The 25,298-nt window shown below is 50.6% G+C and overlaps 1 protein-coding gene across 2 annotated transcripts; it reads left to right on the top strand.

The window, feature by feature from the left end:
• Window positions 1–1,006: 1,006 nt before the first annotated feature.
• Window positions 1,007–16,935, top strand: LOC147092804 (uncharacterized). Of its 2 annotated transcripts, none has more exons than XM_085976053.1 (2): window positions 1,007–1,090; window positions 13,108–16,935. In XM_085976053.1, the coding sequence occupies exon 2, from the start codon at window positions 13,128–13,130 to the stop codon at window positions 13,980–13,982; it is 855 nt and encodes a 284-aa protein (XP_085832179.1). In that variant the 5' UTR covers window positions 1,007–1,090; window positions 13,108–13,127; the 3' UTR covers window positions 13,983–16,935. The 2 variants fall into 2 exon arrangements, with proteins under 2 accessions (XP_085832179.1, XP_085832180.1); XM_085976054.1 differs by lacking the exon at window positions 1,007–1,090 and adding an exon at window positions 2,785–2,955.
• Window positions 16,936–25,298: the final 8,363 nt, after the last annotated feature.

Genomic DNA, 25,298 nt, shown 5'->3' with positions numbered 1-25,298 from the left:
TTTTAACCACCTTATCTACCAGTCCTGCTGCCTTCAGGGATCTATGTACATGCACACCAAGATCCCTCTGATCCTCTGTCCTTCCTAGGGTCCTACCATTCATTGTGTATTCCCTTGCCTTGTTAGTCCTCTCAAAATGCATCACCTCACACTTTTCAGGGTTAAATTCCATTTGCCACTGTTCTGCCCATCTAACCAACCCATCTATATCGTCCTGTAGCCTGAGGCTTCCTTCCTCGCTATTTACCACTCCACCAATTTTCGTGTCAAAAAAAAGATCTGTCTGGACTGTACCTCAGATCCATGTGGAGATGGTTGGTTGCAGAAGTTGGTGAGCAATGGTACAGGTCTCTGCCGGTATGAGCACTACTGCATTATTCTGCAATGGAATACATGTTGACCCTGGATGTGCGGTTTGGATCTGTGTTGTGTGCAGGGGGGCCTGTCTCTCTCACATTAACCTCGGCAGTCATCAGCGCAGTCGCCCGGACCAAATCTCTCTCCAGCAAGGCTCATCTGCACTGACGAAGGACGTTTAACATGACTCCACTGACTTGGAGGGAGAGTGCACCCAAACTGAGCCAAGCTGGCACTGGCATCCAGTGCGAATGGTGGGAGTTGGCGGGGGGGAACCAATACCAGAGCTTGTTTTAACTTTAAAAGAACACTTAGTCAGCCTGCATTTCCAGCATTTTCTGTTTTACTTAGTCAGCCTGGCCTCTCTCACAATATCTGGTTAGTTTGGGCAGAGGGTCCAAGAGGGTGAGGGGGGTGGCTTAAAAAAAGCATAAAAGTGCCTCAGCAATGATAAAGGAGGCAATGATGCTGGAGAGTAGGCCCAGCCCTGGGTCAGCAGCACCTGCAATGGGTAGCTCTGGCACTACAACTCCCAGCAGGCCCCGCGCCTCACGCATGCTCAGTACGCCCGCCCCGCAGCGAGCGGGGCAGGAGCCGGGGCGGGGCGGGGGGACTACGCCCTGTGCTGCGCCTTGATTGGTCGGCGCTCCGCGGCCGCCGATCTGTCAATGGAGCTGATTGGACGGTCGGTGGGGGTGGTTGTCTGTCAGCGGCGTCGCCAGGCGGCGGGCAGGTGAGTGAGTGAGGCCCTGGGCCTACCGGCTCGGCGGGTTCGGGACCAGGATTAGCACCAGGTCTCCCCGGTAGGACCGCGGTTAGAGAGACTGCCCTTTTACCCTCAGTTCCATTCCCTTGCCTTTTCACCCCTGCCCTCAGTTCCATTCCCCTGCCCTTTCACCTCCTGCCCTCAGTTCCATTCCCCTGTCCTTTCACCCCTGCCCTCAGTTCCATTCCCCTGCCCTTTCACCCCTGCCCTCAGTTCCATTCCCCTGCCCTTTCACCCCTGCCCTCAGTTCCATTCCCCTGCCCTTTCATCTTTCACCCTGTGACCCAGTCCCATTCCCCTGCCCTTTCACCCTCTGCCCTCAGTCCCATTCCCCTTTCACCCCGTGCCCTCAGTCCCATTCCCCTGCCCTTTCACCTCGTGCCCTCAGTCCCATTCCCCTGCCCTTTCACCTTGTGCCCTCAGTCCCATTCACCTTGTGCCCTCAGTCCCATTCACCTTGTGCCCTCAGTCCCATTCCCCTTGTGCCCTCAGTCCCATTCCCCTTGTGCCCTCAGTCCCATTCCCCTGCCCTTTCACCTCGTGCTCTCAGTCCCATTTCCCTGCCCTTTCACCCTCTGCCCTCAGTCCCATTCCCCTGCCCTGTCACCCTCTGCCCTCAGTCCCACTCCCCAGCCATAAGAACATAAGAAATAGGAGCAGGAATAGGCCACTTGGCCCCTCGAGCCTGCTCCGCCATTCAATTCAATTCAATTTTATTTGTCATATATGCAGCAGACGTGTGTACTGCACAATGAAATGTTGATTTTTACGAGTCCTCCCAACATTGGAATAAATATGGCATAGCAATAATAAAAATACTAATAGAAATACAGTAATAATAAATAAAACAACAGTAATAAATAATAAATTATTCGTTCATGGCTAATCTTGGGGGCTCAAAGCCACTTCCCTGCCCGCTCCCTATGACCCTTCACTCCCTTATCTTGCAAAAATCTGTCTATCTCCACTTTAAATGTATTTAATGACCCAGCCTCCACAGCTCTCTGCGGCAGAGAATTCCACAGATTTACGACCCTCTGAGAGAAGAAATTCCTCCTCATCTCGATTCTAAAAGGGTGACCCCTTATTCTGAAACTATGTCCCCGAGTTCTAGATTTCCCCATGAGGGAAAACATCCTCTCTGCATCTACCTTGTCGAGCCCCCTCAGTATTTTATATGTTTCAATACGATCACCTCTCATTCTTCTAAATTCATAGAAACATAGAGATAGGAACAGGAGTAGGCCATTCGGCCCTTCGAGCCTGCTCCGCCATTCAATGAGATCATGGCTGATCTTCGTCTGAGATCATAGCTGATCTTACCAGTTCAGTACCCCGTCCCCGCCTTTTCTCCGTAACCCTTAATCCCCTTAGCCTTCAGAAATATATCCAATTCTCTCTTGAAAATATTTATTGAGTTAGCCTTCACAGCCCTCTGTGGCAGGGAATTCCACAGGCTCACCACTCTTTGAGTGAAGAAATTCTTCCTCATCTCTGTTTTAAATGATTTGCCCGCTATTTTTAGACTGTGGCCCCTGGTTCTGTGCTCCCCGGCCATTGGAAACATTCTCTCTGAATTCAGCCTGTCCAGGCCTGCCATAATTTTATATGTTTCGATGAGATCCCCTCTCAATCTTCTAAACTCCAGTGAGTACAAGCCCAAACTATTTAATCTCTCTTCGTAGGTCATTCCCGCCATTCCAGGTATCAGCCTGGTGAATCGCCGTTGCACTCTTTCCATGGCAAGAACATCCTTCCGCAGATGGGGCGACCAAAACTGTACACAATACTCCAGATGCGGTCTCACCAGCACCTTGTACAGCTGTAGTAAGGTATCCCTATTCCTATACTCGAACCCCCTTGATATGAAGGCCAACATACCATTTGCCTTCTTAATCGCCTGTTGCACCTGCATGCTCTCCTTCAGTGACTGGTGCACAAGAACACCCAGGTCCCTCTGCACTTCCCCATCTCCCAATCTATTGCCATTTAGATAATAATCTACCCTCCTGTTTTTACCCCCAAAGTGGATAACCTCGCATTTATCCACATTATAGTGCATCTGCCACGTATCCGCCCATTCCCCCAACCTGTCCAAATCGCACTGTAGCCTCCTGACATCCTCATCAGAGCCCACCCCTCCTCCTAGTTTAGTGTCGTCAGCGAATTTGGAAATATTGCATCCAATTCCCTGATCCAGATCATTTATATATATTGTGAACAGCTGGGGTCCCAGGACAGATCCTTGCGGCACCCCGCTGGTCACTGCCTGCCACTCCGAAAACGAGCCGTTTATTCCAACTCTCTGTTTTCTATCCGCCAGCCAGTTCTCTATCCACGTTAATACTTTGCCCCCAATCCCATGAGCCTTAATTTTGCATGATAATCTTTTGTGTGGAACCTTATCGAAGGCTTTCTGGAAGTCAAGGTACACCACATCCACTGGCTCTCCCCCATCTATTTTACCAGTTACTTCCTCAAAAAATTCCAGCAGATTAGTCAAACACGATTTACCCTTTGTAAATCCATGTTGACTCTGTCCGATCCTTTCCCCATTTGTCAAGTGCTCCGCTATTTTATCCTTAATAATGGACTCTCGCATTTTGCCCACAACCGATGTAAGGCTTACTGGTCTATAATTCCCTGCTTTCTCTCTACCCCCCTTTTTAAATATTGGGGTAACATTAGCTACCCTCCAATCCACGGGTACTGTTCCCGAGTCAATGGAGTTCTGGAAGATGATCCTTAGAGCATCTGCTATCTCCAGGGCCACCTCCTTAAGTACCCTAGGATGTAGTTTATCAGGCCCCGGGGATTTGTCGGCCTTCAGTCCCCTCAACTTACCCAACACCATATCCCTAGAGATACTAATTTCTGTCAGCTCCTCCCTCTCATTAGTCCCTATGTTTGCCGATATTCCTGGGAGGTTATTTGTGTACTCCTTTGTGAATACAGAACCAAAGTATGAGTTTAATTGGTCTGCCATTTCCTTATTCTCCATTATATATTCTCCCGAATCGGACTGCAAGGGACCGACTTGGGATTTTACCAGTCTTTTCCTCCTGATATACCGATAAAAGCTTTTGCAGTCTGTCTTTATGTTTGCTGCAAGTTTACTTTCGTATTCTATTTTCCCCTTCCTGATTAATCCCTTTGTCCTCTTTTGCTGTATCCTGTACTGCCCCCAATCTTCCGGTCTGGTGCTTTTTTTTGCCAGTTGATATGCCCTTTTTTTTGATTTTATGCTGTCCCTAATTTCCCTCGTTATCCACGGTTGAGTCACCTTTTTAGGTTTATTTTTATGCCAAACCGGTATAAGCATGTTCTGGAATTCTTCCATTCTATCTTTGAATGCTTGCCATTGTCTATCCACTGTCAATCCCCCCAGAAACACCACCCAATCAATCTTACCCAATTCCCGTCTCATACCCTCGTAATTCCCTTTATTTAAGTTCTGGACCTTAGTCTCTGATTCAATTTCCTCACTCTCCATCTCGACTGAGAGCTCGATCATATTATGATCGCTCTGACCCAAGGGGCCTCGTACAAGAAGATTGCTGATAAGTCCCTTCTCATTGCACAATACCCAGTCTAAAATGGCCTGATCTCGAGTCGGCTCCTCGACATATTGGTCCAGATAACCGTCCCGAAAACATTCCAGGAATTCCTCCTCCTCAGAATTTTTACTAATTTGGGTAGTCCAATCAATATGTAAATTAAAGTCACCCATGATGACAGCTGTGCTCTTATCGCACGCTTCTCTAATTTCCCTTTTTATGCCTTCCCTCACCTCCATATTACTATTTGGAGGCCTATATATCACACCCACTAACGTTTTCCTCCCCTTGCTATTTCTCATTTCTACCCATACAGATTCCGTTTCATCTGAGTTAATATCCTTCCTTTCCATTGCATTAATCCCCTCCTTTACCAGCAATGCTACCCCACCTCCCCTACCTTTTTGCCGATCCTTCCTAAATATTGTATATCCCTGGATGTTAAGTTCCCAGCCTTGCCCACCCTGCAGCCACGTTTCTGTAATCCCAATCAAATCATACTTGTTTACCTCTATTTCCACAACTAATTCATCCACCTTGTTCCGAATGCTTCTAGCATTAAGATACAAAGCCTTCAGGCTTGCTTTTTCCACACTCTCATTATGAATTAGTTTGGCCCTTTGTGTTTCTCTCCTTTGCTTATTGCTTCTCACCTTTCTACCATCTATTTCTGACTTCATATGACTTCCCTCTTTTCCACTACCTAGGTTCCCATCCCCCTGCCAAATTAGTTTAAATCCTCCCGAACTGCCCTAGAAAATATTACCCTGAGGACATCAGCTCCCTCACAGTTCAGGTGTAGACCGTCCCCTTGGTACAGGTCACTCCTCCCCAAGAACTGGTTCCAATGCCTCAAGAATTTAAATCCCTCTCCCTTGCACCACTGCTCAAGCCAATGAGTATAGGCCCAACCTGCTCAACCTTTCCTCATAAGTCAACCCCCTCATCTCTGGAATTAACCTAGTGAATCGTCTCTGAACTGCCTCCAATAAGGAGACCAAAACTGTATGCAGTACTCAAGGTGTGGTCTCACCAATACCCTTAGTATTGTGTGCAGTTTTGGTCGCCTTATCTGAGGAAGGATGTTCTTGCCATGGAAGGAGTTCAGCGAAGATTCACCAGGCTGATACCTGGGATGGCAGGAATGACATATGAGGAGAGATTGGGTCGATTGGGCTTGTACTCGCTGGAGTTTAGAAGAATGAGAGGGGATCTCATTGAAACTTATAAAATTCTGACAGGACTGGACAGACTAGATGCAAGAAGGATGTTCCCGATGGTCAGGGAGTCCAGAACCAGGGGTCACAGTCTAAGGATAAGGGGTAGGCCATTTAGGACAGAAATGAGGAGGAATTTCTTCACCCAGAGAGTGGTGAACCTGTGGAATTCTCTACCACAGAAGGCAGTTGAGGCCAATTCATTAAATATATTCAAGAAGGAGTTGGATATATTTCTTAAGGCTAAAGGGATCAAGGGGTATGGGGAGAAAGCGGGGACCGGGTACTGAATTTGGATGATCAGCCATGATCACATTGAATGGCGGAGCAGGCTCGAGGGGCCAAATGGCCTACTCCTGCTCCTATCTTCTATGTTTCTATGTTTACAGTTGTAGCAGGACTTCCCTGCTTTTATACTCCAACCCCCTTGAAATAAAGGCCAACATTCCATTTGCCTTTTTGATTTCTTGCTGTACCTGCATGCTAACTTTTTGTGTTTCATGCACAAGGACCCCCAGGTCCCTCTGAACTGTAGCATTTTGTAATCTCTCTCCATTTAAATAATAATTTGCCCTTTCACCTTTCACCCTCTGCCCTCAGCCCCATTCCCCTGCCCTTTCACCCTCTGCCCTCAGTCCCACTCCCCTGCCCTTTCACCCTCTGCCCTCAGTCCCATTCCCCTGCCCTTTCACCCTCTGCCCTCAGTCCCATTCCCCTGCCCTTTCACCCCTACCCTCAGTCCCACTCCCCTACCCTTTCACCCCTGCCCTCAGTCGCATTCCCCTGCCCTTTCACCCCTGCCCTCAGTCCCATTCCCCTGCCCTTTCACCCCTACCCTCAGTCCCATTCCCCTGCCCTTTCACCCCTGCCCTCAGTCCCATTCCCCTGCCCTTTCACCCCCTGCCCTCAGCCCCATTCCCCTGCCCTTTCACCCTCTGCCCTCAGTCCCACTCCCCTACCCTTTCACCCCTGCCCTCAGTCCCATTCCCCTGCCCTTTCACCTTTCACCCACTACCCTCAGCCTCATTCCACTTGCCCTTTCCCCAGACCCTTTAAAATTGTTCTTTTTCAAATATTTATTCCCTTCCCGTTTAAAACGTACTCTGACTCTGCTTCCTCCACTGTTTCTGGTGGTGCATTCCAATTCCCTCTACAGGCAAACAAAAATTCTCCTAACCTCCCTTCGTTCTTCTGCTGATTTCTGCCCTCCGGTTACCCACGGTTACCAACCAGTGCAAATAGTATTTCCCTATTTACCAGATCAAAACCCTTCATAATTCTGACCCCTTCCATCAGAGTTCCTCTTAACCATCTCTGTTCTAGGGCTCATGGGGTTGGGGGTAATATACTAGCATGGATTGAGGATTGGTTAATGGACAGAAAACAGAGAGTAGGGATAAACGGGTCATTTTCAGGTTGTCAGGCTGTAACTAGTGGGATACCGCAAGGATCAGTGCTGGGACCTCAGCTATTCACAATCTACATCAATGATTTGGATGAGGGGACCAAATGTAATATATCCAAGTTTGCTGATGATACAAAGCTGGGTGGGAAAGTAAGCTATGAGGAGGTCGCAAGGAGGCTGCAAAGGGATATAGACAGGTTAAGTGAGTGGACAAGAACATGGCAGATGGAATATAATGTGGGGAAATGTGAAGTTATCCATTTTGGTAGGAAAAATAGAAAAGCAGAATATTTTTTAAATGGTGAGAGACTGGGAAATGTTGGTGTTCAGAGGAACCTGGGTGTCCTTGTACACGAATCACTGAAAGTTAACATACAGGTACAGCAAGCAATTAGGAAAGCAAATGGTATGTTGGTCTTTATTACAAAAGGATTTGAGTATAAGAGTACAGAAGTCTTACACAATTATATAGGGCCCTGGTGAGACCACACTTGGAGCCCCTGTGCTCGCTGACCTACATTGGCTCCCGGTTAAGCAGCGCCTCGATTTCAAAATTCTTATCTTTGTTTTCAAATCCCTCCATGGCTTCGTCCCTTGCTATCTCTAATCTCCTTCAGCCCCCACCACCACCCCCGAGATATCTGCGCTCCTCTAATTCTGGCCTTTTGAGCATCCCTGATTATAATCGCTCAACCATTGGTGGCCGTGCCTTCTGCTGCCTGGGCCCTAAGCTCTGGAATTCCCTGCCTAAACCTCCCCACCTCGCTACCTCTCTTCCCTCCTTTAAGACGCTCCTTAAAACCTACCTCTTTGACCAAGCTTTTGGTCATCTGCCCTAATTTATCCTTATGTGGATCGGTGTCCAATTTCTTTTTGTCTTAAAATACTCCTGTGCAGCGCCTTGAGACGTTTTACTACGTTAAAGGCGCTATATAAATACAAGTTGTTGTTGTTGTTTTGGTCTCCTTACCAAAGGAAGGGTATACTTGCCTTAGAGGGAGTGCTACATAGTTTTACTATGCACGGCAGCACGGTGGCATAGTGGTTAGCACTGTTGCCTCACAGCGCCAGGGACCCGGGTTCGAATCCGGCCTCGGGTGACTGTCTGTGTGGAGTTTGCACATTCTCCCCGTGTTTGCGTGGGTTTTCTCCGGGTGCTCCGGTTTCCTCCCACAGTCCAAAGATGTGCGGGTTAGGTTGATTGGCTATGATAAATTGACCCTTAGTGTTAGGGGGATTACATACGGGGATAGGGTGGAATATGTGTTGGTGTAGGGGTTACGGGGATCGGGTGGGATATGTGTCGGTGCAGGCTCGATGGGCCGAAATGGCCTCTATCTGCACTGTGGGGTTTCTGTGATTCTGTGATTCCAGGGATGAGGGGATTGTCCTATGAGGAGAGATTGAGTAGACTAGGCCTATATTCTCGAGAGTTTAGAAGAATGAGAGGTGATCTCATTGAAACGTATAAAATTCTTACAGGGCTTGACAGGGTAGATGCAGGGAGGATGTTTCCCCCTGGCTGGGGAATCTGGAACACGGGATCACAGTCTCAGGATAAAGGGTCGGCCATTTAGGACTGAGATGCGGAGGAATTTCTTCACTCAGAGGGTGGCGAATCTTTGGAATTCTCTACCCCAGAGGGCTGTGGATGCTCAGTCGTTGAGTATATTCAAGACCGAGATCGATAGATTTTTGGATACTAAGGGAATCAAGGGATATGGGGACAGGGCGGGAAAGTGGAGATGAGGTAGAAGATCAGCCATGATCTCATTGAATGGCGGAGCAGGCTCGAGGGGCTGAATGGCCGACTCCTGCTCCTATTTCTTATGTTATAAAAGAACCCCAGTTTCTCTAGACTCTCCTCATAATTAAACCCTCTCCTCCCTCGGGTCGCTGAATCCCTGCTGTACCCTCTCCACGGCTTTGACAGCCTATCTGAAGTAGGGCGCCCAAAAGTGGACATGAACTACTGATTTGTGTCTTCAGCCGCCTGGGGCCTGCGCCCTGGAATTCCCTCACTAAACCTCTCCGCCTCTCTCTCCTTCTTTAAAACGCTCCTTAAAACCGACCTCTTCGACCAAGATTGTAGCCACCCCATCTAATAGCTCCTTTGGTTCGGTTTGTCCAATTACATTCTTGTGGAGCACTGCGGGCCGATTTGGGACATAGAAGGTGCTATATAAAGGTTGCTGTAATCAGTACACTCTTATTCTCACGCACAGCTACCATTTTAGTTAAAATATTTATTATCAATATAAAGTGATAAAGCTGGAGGACAAATTTCAGATGCTTTTCTTCCAATAACTTTGAAGAATTGAGCAGAGACTGCTGGTCACAAAAGCACAGTCCAGTCGTTCAACTGATGCATTGTGGTGTGCTGGGTGCACCGCACGTGCTCGGACTGCTCAATCACTTCAGCTAATGGAGTCATAGAGTTATACAGCACAGAAAGAGGCCCTTCGGCCCATCGCGTCCGCACCGGCCATCAAGCCGTCTAATCTAATCCCATTTTCCAGCATTTGGTCCGTAGCCTTGTATGTTATGGCGTTTCAAGTGCTCATCCAAATGCTTCTTGAATGTTGTGAGGGTTCCTGCCTCTACCACCCTTTCAGGCAGTGAGTTTCAGATTCCAACCACCCTCTGGGTGGAAAAAGTTCTTCCTCAAATCCCCTCTAAACCTCCTGCCCCTTACCTTGAATCTATGCCCCCTTGTTATTGACCCCTCTACTAAGGGGAAAAGTTCCTTTCTATCTACCCTATCTATGCCCCTCATCATTATGTACACCTCAATCAGGTCCGCCCTCAGCCTTCTCTGCTCCAAGGAAAACAACCCCAGCCTGTCCAGTCTCTCTTCATAGCTGAAGCGCTCCAGCCCAAGTAACATCCTGGTGAATCTCCTCTGCACCCTCTCCAAAGGACTTGTATCTGTGGGCACAAGTATTAAAGTCCAAGCCCAGGCTTGTGAGAGAGACTGAGGCCTTTAAATAAAAACTTTAATCAAGACATGAACCGACACAAATCAATATTCAATGAATTAGTGCTTCCATATTCTAAAGAGAATACAGAGGCCCTGGAGAAGGTGCAAAGCAGATTTACAAGGATGATACGAGAACTGCGAGGTTATAACCATCAGGAAAGGACGAACAGGCCGGGGCTCTTTTCTCTAGAAAAGAGAAGGCTGAGGGGTGACCTGATAGAGGTCTTCAAAATTATGAAGGGCTTCAGTAGGGTAGACGCAGAGACGATATCTCCACTGGGTCGGCCATTTAGGACTGAGATGAGGAGAAATTGCACAACTCAAAGGGTTGTGAGCCTTTGGAATTCTCTACACTAGAAAGAAAGAAAAGACTTGCATTTATATAGCGCCTTTCATGACCACCGGATGTCCCAAAGCCAATTTACAGCCAATGAGGTACTTTTTGAAGTGTAGTCACTGCTATAATGTAGGAAACGCAACAGCCAATTTTCGCTCAGCAAGCACCCACAAACAGCAATGTGATAATAACCGGATCATCTGTTTTAGTGATGTTGGTTGAGGGATAAATATTACATAAGAACATAAGAAATAGGAGCTGCAGTCGGCCATTTGGCCCTTCGAGCCTACTCCGCCATTCAATAAGATCATGGCTGATCTTCTACCTCCACTCCACCTTCCCGCACTATCCCTATATCCCTATGTTCCCAAAAATCTATCGATCTCTGTCTTGAATATACTCAACGACTGAGCCTCCACAGCCCTCTGGGGTAGAGAATTCCAAAGATTCACCGCCCTCTGAGTGAAGAAATTTCTCCTCATCTCAGTCCTAAATGGCTGACCCCTTATTCTATGACTGTGACCCCGTGTTCTAGATTCCCCAGCCAGGGGGAAACATTTTCCCAGCATTAACCCTATCAACCTCCTTAAGAATTTATATGTTTCAATTAGATCACCTCTCATTCTTCTAAACTCTAAGGAATACAGGCCTGGTCTACTCAATCTCTCCTCATAGGGCAATCACCTCATCCCAGGAACCAGTCGAGTGAACCTTCGCTGCACTCCCTCTAAGGCAAGTATGTCTTTCCTTAGGTAAGGAAATCATGGCTGATCTTCTACCGCAACTCCACTTTCCTGCACGATCCCCATATCCCTTGATTCCCCTAGAGTCCAAAAATCTATCTCAGCCTTGAATATACTCAAAGACTCAGCATCTGCAGCTCTCTGAGTCAGAAGGTTGTGGGTTCGAGTCCCACTCCAGAGACTTGAGCCTATAATCTAGGCTGACACTCCAGTGCAGTACTGAGGGGGCGCCGCACTGTCGGAGGTGCCGTCTTTCAGATGTGACCTTAAACCGAGGCCCTGTCTGCTCTCAAGTGAATGTTAAAGATCCCACGGCCACTATTGGAAGAAGAGCAGGGGGGGGTTCTCCCCGGTGTCCTGGGGCCAATATTTATCCCTGAATCAACATCACTAAAACAGTTGATCTGGTCATTATCACATTGCTGTTTGTGGGAGCTTGCTGTGCACCTACTGGCTGCCGCGTTTCCTACATCACAACACTTCAAAAGCACGTCATTGGCTGTAAAGCGCTTTGGGACACCCGGAGTATGTGAAAGGCGCTGTAGAAATGCGAGTCTTTTCTCCCTACAGAAGAATTGGGTAAAATGACAAATGAGCAGCACTGCAAAGGGAAGGTGGGAAAACACAGACGTGAGAGAGAGGATGTAGAAAGGCCTGTAAAGTGCTTAAATGGAAAACTGGGGATGTTTAAATGGCTGAAATTATATTAACACGAGACAATAGGAAGTAGTGTAAGAGAAATTAAAGACACATAGGAGACTCAGAATGTCTGCAATGCTGAGGCCTGATTATGTACAGGAGTTAGAAACAGTATGAATATCAACATCAACTAATCTCTAATTGCCCCCAGGAATTGTGTATTTCCAACAATTTGATTTAAAGGGACAGCCCAGATTAAACACGGCTCAGGTGCCAGACTTGGCTCAGAGGGTATCTCTCTCTCTCGCCTCTGAGTCAGAAGGTTGTGGGTTCAAGTTCCCCTCCAAGTCACACACCATCCTGACTTAGAAATATATCGGCCAGTCTTTCATCGTCGCTGGGTCAAAATCCTGGAACTCCCTCCCTACACCTTCACCACACGGACGGCAGCGATTCAAGAAGGCGGCTCACCACCACCATCTCGAGGGCCATTAGGGATGGGCAGTAAATGCTGGGCCTTTCCAGCGACGCCCACATCCCATGAATGAATTAAAAAAAAATATCAACATATGAAATGACCAGCTGCTCCATCAAGCCTGCCCTACACTTATGCTGGCTGGAGCATCACGATTACACGCTCTCGCCCCACAACCCCCCCCCCCCCGCACACACAGCCATGTCATCTCCTGGCTAGAGGTTAAAAAACCAAAGCACTTAAGGAAAAAAACCACTCCGTGAAATTCCTCTCTGACCTCCTCAGGCGATGGGAACCAGTTTAGATCACACGGACCAAGTGTTCTCCATAAAGACACTTAGCTTTCTTTCCTGATGCGATCTCTGCCCCAGTCAGGAACTCTTGAAGGCAGCGAGTCAGCACCCACCGCACCAGCCCGTAACACATCCCAGAGGCTCACTGCTCTCAGGGAATCATTGAACCGCCCGACATCCAGCCTATTCCTACTCTGGCGTAGTTTAAACTCGTGTCCCCAGGCCCTCACCAATGTGTCAAACTGGAATCGATAGCCATGCTGTCCAGCCCGTTAATTATTTTTATAACCCTCTACCAGATCTGCGCCGCCGTAAAGCCAATTTGTTGTTTTGTACAGGTTGAATTGGGAAGTGAAGGATGGAGGGCGTGAGACTCAATAATGGTGTTCAGATGCCGCTGGTGGGACTGGGCACGTTCAAGGTGAGAGGGTATGAGGTTGTGCACCAGACGCTAGACGCAGCTTTGAAGCACGGCTATCGCTCCTTCGACACGGCGAGCGTCTATCAGAATGAAGCGGACATCGGCAGGGCGCTGAAGGACCTGCTCCCGAAACACGGACTGTCCCGGCAGGACATCTTCATTACCAGCAAGCTGGCGCCCAGGGATCACGGGGCGGAGGCGGGGGCGGGCTGCCTCCGGAGTTTGGAGGCGTTGGACTGCGGGTACCTGGACCTCTACCTCATCCACTGGCCTGGCAAGCAGGGCTGCAAGAGCGAGGATCCACGCAACCCAGACTGGCGGCAGCAGAGCTGGGAGGCGATGGAGAGCTTGTACAGGAGCGGGAAGTTCCGGGTTCTGGGGGTGTCCAATTACACGGTGGGGCACCTGCAGCAGCTGTTGGCCAAATGTCACGTCAAACCCGCCGTGCTCCAAGTGGAATACCACCCACATCTGGTGCAGACCGAGCTGCTCGCTTTCTGCGTAGCGAGTGGCATCCACCTACAAGCCTACTCCTCTTTGGGGACCGGATGTCTGGTCACAGAGCCAAAGGTCAAAGGCCTGGCCGACCGCTACGGCAAGACCCCCGCCCAGGTCCTGCTGCGATGGGCTCTCCAGCAGGGAGTTGGGGTCATTCCCAAATCCACAAATCCCGAACGCATCGCTCAGAACATCCAGCTCTTCGATTTCCGTCTGGCCGAGGAGGACATGGAGGTGATGAGCGGGCTGCACTCCGACACCCGGTACTGCTGGGATCCGCGTCACGTGGTCTGAGCACACTGACCATGCCGGCACCTTCATCTCTACCCCCATTTCCCAACCAGCTCCGATTATTCTTTCAGGTGGAAGACATCAAAATACAAAACTTCTGTTGTGCTCGCACTTTTACAAAGAATTACACAGAATTTACAGCACAGAAACAGGCCAGTCGGCCCATCTGGTCCGTGCCGGTGTTTATGCTGCACACGAGCCTCCTCGCACCCCTCTTCATCTCACCCCATCATATAACCTTCTATTCCCTTCTCCCTTGTGTTTATCTTGCTTCCCCTTAAATGCATCTACGCTATTCACCTCAACCACTCCCTGTGGGAGCGAGTTCCACATTCTCACCACTCTCTGAGTAAAGAAGTTTCTCCTGAATTCCCTATTGGATTTATTAGTGACTATCTTATATTTATGGGCCCTAGTTTTAGTCTCCATAATTCACGACCTAATTTTCTCCCTTTCCCGAGGCCAGCAGCTTCTGACAGGGAACAGTACCCCGGCAAGCACCCCTCTCATCCCTCACTAGGGTAGAGTACCCCAGTCACCACCCCTCTCAACCCTCGCTAGGGTAGAGTACCCCAGCCAGAATGTCCCTCACCATGGTACAGTACTCCAGCCACCAACCCTCTCAACCCTCGCTAGGGTAGAGTACCCCAGTCACCACCCCTCTCAACCCTCGCTAGGGTAGAGTACCCCAGCCAGAATGTCCCTCACCAGGGTACAGTACCCCAGCCACCAACCCTCTCAACCCTCGCTAGGGTAGAGTACCCCAGTCACCACCCCTCTCAACCCTCGCTAGGGTAGAGTACCCCAGCCAGAATGTCCCTCACCAGGGTACAGTACCCCAGCCACCAACCCTTGCTAAGGTAGAGTATCCCAGCCAGAACCCGTCTCATCTCTCGCCAGGGTGCAGTACCCCAGCCAGAATGTCCCTCACCAGGGTACAGTACTCCAGCCACCAACCCTCTCAACCCTCGCTAGGGTAGAGTACCCCAATCACCACCCCTCTCAACCCTCGCTAGGGTAGAGTACCCCAGCCAGAACCCGTCTCGTCTCTCGCCAGGGTGCAGTACCTCCACCAGCCCCCCACTTGTTTCTCGCCAGGATAGAGTACCCCAGCCAGCACCCCTCTCATCCCTCGCCAGGATAGAGTACCCCAGCCAGCACCCCTCTCATCCCTCACCAGGATAGAGTACCCCAGCCAGCACCCCTCTCATCCCTCACCAGGATAGAGTACCCCAGCCAGCACCCCTCTCATCCCTCACCAGGATAGAGTACCCCAGTCACCACCCCTCTCAACCCTCGCTAGGGTAGAGTACCCCAGCCAGAATGTCCCTCACCAGGGTACAGTACCCCAGCCACCAACCCTTGCTAAGGTAGAGTATCCCAGCCAGAACCCGTCTCATCTCTCGCCAGGGTGCAGTACCCCAGCCAGAATGTCCCTCACCAGGGTACAGTACTCCAGCCACCAACCCTCTCAACCCTCGCTAGGGTAGAGTACCCCAATCACCACCCCTCTCAACCCTCGCTAGGGTAGAGTACCCCAGCCAGAACCCGTCTCGTCTCTCGCCAGGGTGCAGTACCTCCACCAGCCCCCCACTTGTTTCTCGCCAGGATAGAGTACCCCAGCCAGCACCCCTCTCATCCCTCGCCAGGATAGAGTACCCCAGCCAGCACCCCTCTCATCCCTCACCAGGATAGAGTACCCCAGCCAGCACCCCTCTCATCCCTCACCAGGATAGAGTACCCCAGCCAGCACCCCTCTCATCCCTCACCAGGATAGAGTACCCCAGCCAGCACCCCTCTCATCCCTCGCTAGGGTATGGAGCCCTGTTTGATCAGCCAAGTAGATTCATCGAAATAAGATAGGTCCGTACACCAGAGGTAAATCAACTTGTTGGTTTTATTAATATCGACAAGAATTACAGGCAAGTTAGACATCTATATACTTACTAGCAGGATATTTATCGGGGTCTGGCAACGACAAACCAATCCAGGCCAGTTCTCAGCATGGACTACCAATGGGATACTGAATTATTAAACCTAGACGGACAATGTCAGATGACTTGCTCTAAACCTATCGATTCTGAGATTATTGTCATGTGATCTTTGTGTCACATGATACTACACCAGCCACGCCTGACATCAATGGTTTGATTGGCAGATGTGCTGAAAGTCACATAGGCTGTAGCTTTCGGAGTTCAATGGAGGGACAGTAAGCAGCATAGTGGAGTCTGCATGCCCGGGATAAGAAAGCTACAGTTAAGGTGGAATGTCTTCTGGTGCCTCTCAGAATTGGTAATTATCAATCTGTTTAGTTTATGGATACAGCTTGTTAGATGAAGCACTTTACAACTGTGATATAGGTGTCAACCGTGGCTCAGTGGGTGTCTCTCTCGCCTCTGAGACAGAAGGTCGTGGGTTCGAGCCCCACTCCAGTGACTTGGGCCCATAATCCAGGCCAATGCTCCCAGTGCAGTACTGAGAGAGCGCCGCACTGTCGGAGATGAGGCGTTAAACCGAGGCCCCGTCTGCCCCCTCAGGTGGACGTTAAAGATCCCACAGCCACTATTGGAAGAAGAGCAGGGGGAGTTCTCTCCAGTGTCCTGGGGCCAATATTTATCCCTCAACCAACATCACTAAAACAGATTATCTGGTCATCATCACATTGCTGTTTGTGGGAGCTTGCTGTGCGCAAATTGGCTGCTGCGTTTCCTACATCACAACAGTGACTACACTTCAAAAATAGGCTGTAAAGTGCTTTGGGACATTGTGAAAGGCGCTGTATAAATGCAAATTGTTCATTTTCATTTTTATTGCATGAATATGATACCACGTGACACTTTGTAGAATCTTATATATCATATATATTTTGTACTCAATTAGTTTATGAATTGTATTCCTGTGGAGTCTGTATTTAAACATTAATAAAGCCTCACTTCAGAGGGATTTAAAAAAAAAATTGTTTATGGGATGTGGGCGTCGCTGGCAAGGCCAGCATTTATTGCCCATCCCTAGTTGCCCTTGAGAAGCTGGTGGTGAGCCGCCTTCTTGAACCGCTGCAGTCCGTGTGGTGAAGGTGCTCCCACAGTGCTGTTCAGGAGGGAGTTCCAGGATTTTGACCCAGCGACAATGAAGGATCAGCGATATACTTCTAAGTCAGGATGGTGTGTAACTTGGAGGTGGTGGTGTACCCATGTGCCTGCTGCCCTTGTCCTTCTAGGTGGAAGAGGTCACGGGTTTGGGAGGTGCTGCCGAAGAAGCCTTGGCGAGTTGCTGCAGTGCATCTTGTAGATGGTACACACTGCAGCCATGGTGCGCCGGTGGTGGAGGGAGTGGATGTTTAAGGTGGCGGATGGGGTGCCGATCAAGCTTTTACGTAACTCCCTCGCCCGTGGTGAGCAGAGTGAGATCCCCCGCGTGGCGCTGGCTTCAGCACCAGGGGTCGGAGAGGGGGGAATGTGCCTTGAATACAGGTGATGCTGTGTATGAAAAACATTGAAGCTTTCGTTCCCAAGATTTCGTCCACAGGTTTGCTTTTCAGTATGTAGCTAATTGTGCTGTACAGACAAAGAACTCTTCAAGTCCCAGGTGATTTAATACTTATCCAATGAATAGTGTGCGAAGATTAACACAAGAGCGAGAAAGGTTCATCCAGAAGGCTACTTTTTTTGTAATTGGGGTTATTTCTTTCTGTAGTCTTCCTGTGCCGTGTATTTCCCTCAGCTAAGGGGTCATCATGGAGATCTGCTGTCAGCCCTCAGTCAGTGCTTCCCAGAGCTTTATGAATGAGACGGTGGAGAGAATCTCCACTTCTCAGGCTGTGTCCATATACAGAGTGAAGCTCCCTCTACACTGTCCCGTCATACACTCCTAGAGCAGGTACACCATGGGTTAGATACAGAGTAAAGCTCCTTCTACACTGTCCCATCAAACACTCCCAGGGCAGGTACAGCATGGGTTAGATACAGAGTAAAGCTCCCTCTACACTGTCCCATCAAACACTCCCAGGGCAGGTACAGCACGGGTTAGATACAGAGTAAAGCTCCCTCCATACTGTCCCATCAAACACTCCCAGGCAGGTGCAGCACGGTTTAGATACAGAATAAAGCTCCCTCTACACTGTCCCATCAAACACTCCCAGGGCAGGTACAGCATAGGTTAGATACAGAGTAAAGCTCCCTCCACAATGTCCCATCAAACACTCCCAGGGCAGGTACAGCACAGGTTAGATACAGAGTAAAGCTCCCTCTACACTGTCCTATCTAACACTCCCAGGGCAGGGACAGCATGAGGTTAGATATCGAGTAAAGCTGCCTCTACACACCCATCACACACTCCCAGGGCAGGTACAACACGGGGTTCGATATAGAGTAAAGCTTCCTCTACACTGTCCCATCAAACAATCCCAGGGCAGGTACAGCACGGGGTTAGATACAGAGTAAAGCTCCCTCTACACTGACCCATCAAACAATCCCAGGGCAGGTACAGCACGGGGTTAGATATAGAGTAAAGCTTCCTCTACACTGTCCCATCAAACACTCCTAGAGCAGGTACACCATTGGTTAGATACAGAGTAAAGCTCCTTCCACACTGTCCCATCAAACACTCCCAGGGCAGGTACAGCACGGTTTAGATACAGAGTAAAGCTCCCTCTACACTGTCCCATCAAACACTCCCAGGGCAGGTACAGCACGGTTTAGATACAGAATAAAGCTCCCTCTACACTGTCCCATCAAACACTCCCAGGGCAGGTACAGCATAGGTTAGATACAGAGTAAAGCTCCCTCCACAATGTCCCATCAAACACTCCCAGGGCAGGTACAGCACAGGTTAGATACAGAGTAAAGCTCCCTCTACACTGTCCTATCAAACACTCCCAGGGCAGGTACAGCATGAGGTTAGATATCGAGTAAAGCTGCCTCTACACACCCATCACACACTCCCAGGGCAGGTACAACACGGGGTTCGATATAGAGTAAAGCTTCCTCTACACTGTCCCATCAAACAATCCCAGGGCAGGTACAGCACGGGGTGAGATACAGAGTAAAGCTCCTTCCACAGTGTCCTATCAAACACTCCCAGGGCAGGTACAGCACGGTTTAGATACAGAGTAAAGCTCCCTCTACACTGTCCCATCAAACACTCCCAGGGCAGGTACAGCACGGTTTAGATACAGTGTAAAGCTCCCTCTACACTGTCCCATCAAACACTCCCAGGGCAGGTACAGCATGGATTAGATACAGAGTAAAGCTCCCTCTTTACTGTCCCCATCAAACACGACCAGGGCAGATACAGAATGGGATACATACAGAGTAAAGCTCCCTCTACACTGTCCCATCAAACACTCCCAGTGCAGGTACAGCACGGGGTTAGATACAGAGCAAAGCTCCCTCTACACTGTCCCATCAAACACCCGCAGGGCAGGTACGGCACGGGTTAGATACAGAGCAAAGCACCCTCAACACTGTCCCATCAAACACTCCCAGGGCAGGTACAGCACGGGGTTAGATATAGAGTAAAGCGTCCTCTACACTGTCCCATCAAACACTCCCAGGGCAGGTACAGCACGGGTTAGATACAGAGTAAAGCTCCCTCTACACTGTCCCATCAAACACTCCCAGGGCAGGTACAGCACGGGTTAGATACAGAGTAAAGCTCCCTCTACACTGTCCCATCAAACACTCCCAGGGCAGGTACAGCACGGGTTAGATACAGAGTAAAGCACCCTCTACACTGTCACATCAAACACTCCCAGGGCAGGTACAGCACGGGTTAGATACAGAGTGATGCGCTATCAATTACTCATAAAAGACTGAGAGTTAGAAGAGTAACTAAAGGCTTTTATTAACAAAAGAATGAAGGTCTGCCTCGAGTGGTCGACCGGTCCAGAAATACAAAGGGCTGGGGAGCAGCCACCTTTATACTCGGACTTGTGGGAGGAGTCAGCCGAGGCATGTCCAGGCATGTACACAATGGAATGCAAACAGTATACAAACAGTGGTTTACCACATTCACCCCTTGTTTAAAATTGAGTCCGGCGGGGTGAAGTGTATTAAAAGTTAGTGTATTGGAGTCTCTCCGGAGGTCTTGTCTGCCGCTGTGATCGGCGTGGCGACGGCAGGGGTAGTGAAGCTTCCGGCATCAAGTCCCGCGTAGGCTGTGGCGCTGGCGTATCGTCCTCGTAGATGTTGAGCGGGTCGCGGGACCTAGGCCTGCCGTCTGCTGGGGCTGGATATCGGATCGCGGGGGGGGGTGGTAGTGGGTAGTGGGTTACTGCAGCCCCCGAGGGTGCAAGGTCTCTTATGGAGACTGTCCTCCCGCCCGTCCGGGTACGCAATGTAAGCGTACTGGGGGTTGGCGTGGAGGAGGTCGACCCTCTCGACCAGGGGGTCCGTTTTATGGGTCCTCACGTGTCTTCTCAGTAGGACCGGCCCTGGGGACGTCAGCCATGGCGGTAGCGATGTCCCCGATGTGGACTTCCTTGGGAAGACAAACATTTTCTCATGAGTGGTGGCGTTAGTGGCAGTGCAGAGCAGTGACCGAATAGAGTGGAGCGCATCGGGTAGCACATCCTGCCAGCGGGAGGTTGGAAGGCCCCTAGACATTAAGGCTAGCAGGGCGGCCTTCCAAACTGTCGCATTTTCTCTTTCCACCTGTCCGTTCCCCCGGGGGTTGTAACTAGTGGTCCTGCTTGTGGCAATACCCCTAGTTAGCAGGTACTGACGGAGTTCGTCGCTCATAAACGATGAGCCCCGGTCGCTATGGATATAGCTGGGGAAACCGAACAGGGTGAAGAGGTCATTTAGGCATTTAATGACCGTGGCACTGGTCATGTCCGGGCAGGGGATGGCGAACGGGAAACGGGAGTACTCATCAATAATATTGAGGAAGTACACGTTGCGGTCGGAGGAGGGGAGAGGCCCTTTAAAATCGACGCTCAGGCGCTCGAAGGGGCGAGTGGCTTTTATCAGGTGAGCCCTGTCTGGTTTATAAAAGTGCGGTTTGCACTCAGCGCAGACTTGGCAGTTCCTGGTCATGGTCCTGACCTCCTCAATGGAGTAAGGTAGGTTGCGGGCCTTGACGAAGTGGAAGAACCTGGTGACCCCCAGGTGGCAGAGGTCATTGTGGAGGGCCCGCAGTCTATCGATCTGCGCGCTGGCACAGGTGCCACGCGATAGAGCATCCGGGGGTTCGTTGAGCTTCCCGGGCCGGTACAAGATCTCGTAATTGTAGGTGGAAAGTTCGATTCTCCACCTCAAGATCTTGTCATTTTTGATTTTGCCCCTCTGCTTGTTGTTAAACATGAAAGCGACTGAACGCTGGTCAGTGAGCAGGGTAAATCGTTTTCCGGCCAGGTAGTGCCTCCAATGACGCACAGCCTCCACAATAGCCTGGGCCTCCTTCTCAACAGCGGAGTGTCTGGTCTCCGGGCCCTGGAGGGTTCGTGAAAAGAAGGCCACGGGTCTCCCCGCCTGATTGAGGGTAGCGGCCAGGGCAAAGTCGGACGCGTCGCTTTCCACCTGGAAGGGGATGGATTCGTCCACTGCGTGCATGGTGGCTTTGGCGATGTCCTCCTTGATACGGTGGAAGGCTAAGCGGGCCTCTGCCGTCAAGGGAAAAGAGGTGGACTTGATCAGCGGACGGGCCTTGTCCGCATAGTAGGGGACCCACTGGGCGTAATAGGAGAAAAACCCTAGGCACCTCTTCAGGGCCTTGAGGCAGTGGGGCAGTGGGAGTTCCATAAGGGGACGCATTCGGTCGGGGTCGGGACCGATGACTCCGTGTTCCACAACACAGCCAAGGATGGTGAGGCGGTTTGTGCGGAATATGCACTTCTCCTTGTTATATGTCAGGTTCAGGAGTTGGGCGGTGCGGAGGAATTTTTCGAGGTTTGCGTCATGGTCCTGCAAGTCACGGCCGCAGATGGTCACATTGTCCAGGTATGGGAAATTGGCCTGCAACGCATTTTGATCTACCATCCGGTCCATCTCACTTTGGAAGACGGAGACCCCGTTGGTGACGCCAAAGGGAACCCTAAGGAAGTGATAGAGGCGGCCGTTTGCCTCAAAGGCAGTATACTGGCGGTCCTCAGGGCAGATAGGGAGCTGGTGGTACGCTGATTTCAGGTCAATGGTCGAGAAGACGCGGTACTGCGCGATCTGATTGACCATATCAGCTATGCGGGGGAGTGGGTAAGCGTCCAGTAGGGTGTAGCGATTTATTGTCTGGCTGTAGTCGATGACCAGGCGCTGCTTCTCGCCGGTCTTAACGACCACAACCTGGGCTCGCCAGGGGCTGGTGCTGCCCTCAATAATCCCTTCCTTCAGGAGCCGCTCCACTTCGGTTTTAATGAAAACCCTGTCCCCGGCGCTGTATTGCCTGCTCTTTGTGGCGATGGGCTTACAGTCGGGGGTGAGGTTAGCAAACAGTGGGGGGAGAGGTTGCACCTGGTGCGCGGCGGGCAATTTGGAAGCTGCTGGCTGCGGACTGTGAGTGGGGGGAGGGGTCCACCGTACGCCATCGTAACACTTTTAAGGTGGCACTGAAAATCTAACCCCAGTAGAACGGCAGCGCAGAGGTCGGGCAGGACCAGAAGTTTAAAATTATCGTACACAGTCCCGTCTACTATGAGTGTCACCACACAGTAGCCGCCAATGTCCGCTGACTGGGACTCAGAGGCCATAGAAATCCGCTGGTGCGCAGGCAGGACTGGGAGAGAGCAACGCCGCACCGTGTCAGGGTGGATGAAGCTCTCCGTGCTCCCAGAGTCAAAAAGGCAGATTGTATCGTGACCATTTACCTTAATGTCCATTGTGGAACTGGCCAGTTGGTGCGGTCTCGCTTGGTCCAGTGTAACGGATGCCAGCGTAGGGGTCGGTGTGTCGCTGCGGGTATCAGATGAGGCGGTGTCGGGGGACTGCTGCATCCCGGCTGTCGTCCAAGATGGCGGCGTCCATGATCCCCATGTGGCTGGAGGCGTCCAAAATGGCTGCTGTACCGGTGATTCGCACATGGCCGAGGAGGCCCAAGATGGCGGCCCGCATGGCCCACACGCGGCGCTGCTGGGGTTCGGGGTGGCTTTGGCCCTGCAGACGCTAGCGTAGTGTCCCTTCTTCCCGCAGCCCGAGCAGATCGCGTTTTTCGCCGGGCAGTGCGCTCTGGGGTGTTTTGCCTGGCCACAGAAGTAGCATTTCTGGCCTTGGGGCACTGCTGTCTGGCCTTGGGACACTGCTGCGGTAGTTGGGCCGTGGCTGGGGTGGCACGGCGCTATGAGGCGGTCCTACCGTGTCCCAGGCTGTCGTTCCCCGTGGCGTCCACGGTGCAGAGGAGTAGGCATCCATGCCCTGGTAGGCTGCATCCAATGATAGTGCGAGTTCAGAGGCCTTGTTGAGGTTGAGGTCACTCTGCTCCAACAGTCGCTGTCGGGTGTAATTGGATCTGTGGCCCGCTACAAAAGCGTCCCGGATAAGTTCCTCTGTGTACACGGCGGCCTTTACATCCTTACACCCACAGGCCCGGCCAAGCACGGACAGTGCCTGAAGATATTCCACGGTCGATTCCCCAGGTTGTTGTTTACGACTCCCCAGAAGGTGCCTGGCGTACACTTCGTTCACTGGGCGCGTGTACTGGTCCTTGAGGAGCTTGATAGCATCCGCGTACGAGGTCGCGTCTTGGATGACCGAGTACACTCGGTGGTTCACTTTGGAGGTCAGGACGTCCAGTTTGTCCTCTTCCGATTTGATTGCTTCGGAGGCGGTCAGGAATTTTTCGAAACACTTAAGCCAGTGAGTAAACTTGGTGGATGAGTCCGCCTCCCGATGATCTACGTCCAGGCATGCTGGTGTGAGGATCTTTTCCATTATAAAAATTTTGTTAATAAAATTGATGCGCTATCAATTACTCATAAAAGACTGAGAGTTAGAAGAGTAACTAAAGGCTTTTATTAACAAAAGAATGGAGGTCTGCCTCGAGTGGTCGACCAGTCCAGAAATACAAAGGGCTGGGGAGCAGTCACCTTTATACTAGGACTTGTGGGAGGAGTCAGCCAAGGCATGTCCAGGCATGTACACAATGGAATACAAACAGTGGTTTACCACACAGAGTAAAGCTCCCTCTACACTGTCCCATCAAGCACTCCCAGGGCAGGTACAGCACGGGTTAGATACAGAGTAAAGCTCCCTCTACACTGTCCCATCAAACAGTCCCAGGGCAGGTACAGCACGGGTTAGACACAGAGTAAAGCTCCCTCTGCACTGTCCCATCAAACACTCCCAGGGCAGGTACAGCACGGGGTAGATACAGAGTAAAGGTCCCTCTACACTGTCCCATCAAACACTCCCAGGGCAGGTACAGCACGGGTTAGATACAGAGTAAAGCTCCCTCTACACTCTCCCACCAAACACTCCCAGGGCAGGTAGAGCACGGGGTTAGATACAGAGTAAAGCTCCCTCTACATTGTCCCATCAAACACTCCCAGGGCAGGTACAGCACGGGTTAGATACAGAGTAAAGCTCCCTCTACACTGTCCCATCAAACACTCCCAGGGCAGGGACAGCATGGGTTAGATACAGAGTAAAGCTCGCTCTACACTGTCCCATCAAACACTCCCAGGGCAGGTACAGCACGGGTTAGATACAGAGTAAAGCTCCCTCTACACTCTCCCACCAAACACTCCCAGGGCAGGTACAGCATGGGTTAGATACAGAGTAAAGCTCCCTCTACACTGTCCCATCAAACACTCCCAGGGCAGGGACAGCACGGGGTAGATACAGAGTAAAGCTCCCTCTACACTGTCCCATCAAACACTCCCAGGGCAGGGACAGCACGGGTTAGATACAGAGTAAAGCTCCCTCTACACTGTCCCATCAAACACTCCCAGGGCAGGTACAGCACGGGGTAGATACAGAGTAAAGCACCCCCTACACTACCCCATCAAACACTCCCAGGGCAGGTACAGCACGGGTTAGATACAGAGTAAAGCTCCCTCGACACTGTCCCATCAAACACTCCCAGGGCAGGTACAGCACGGGGTAGATACAGAGTAAAGCTCCCTCTACACTGTCCCATCAAACACTCCCAGGGCAGGTACAGCACGGGTTAGATACAGAGTAAAGCTCCCTGGTGTGTATTTTGCTAATTTCTCTTATCTTTTAAAGCCCAGGAAATTTATTATCAATTGTAAGGTTTCATTAGTATTAGTAAATTTTACTAGCAGTAATAAATCTTATTGGGTGTAGTAGGGTTTATTGATTATTAATTAATAAATATAATTAAATGAAGACCCAATAAAGATGGCAGGGCAGGTGACGTGTTCTGACTGCA

Source organism: Somniosus microcephalus, unplaced genomic scaffold (assembly GCF_052327205.1).
Source record: "Somniosus microcephalus isolate GS21.2 unplaced genomic scaffold, FLI_Smic_1.0 unresolved_chr2, whole genome shotgun sequence".
NCBI lineage: Eukaryota > Metazoa > Chordata > Chondrichthyes > Squaliformes > Somniosidae > Somniosus > Somniosus microcephalus.
Note: the sequence above shows the minus strand (reverse complement) of the source record. Positions and strands in the feature narration are given on the sequence as shown.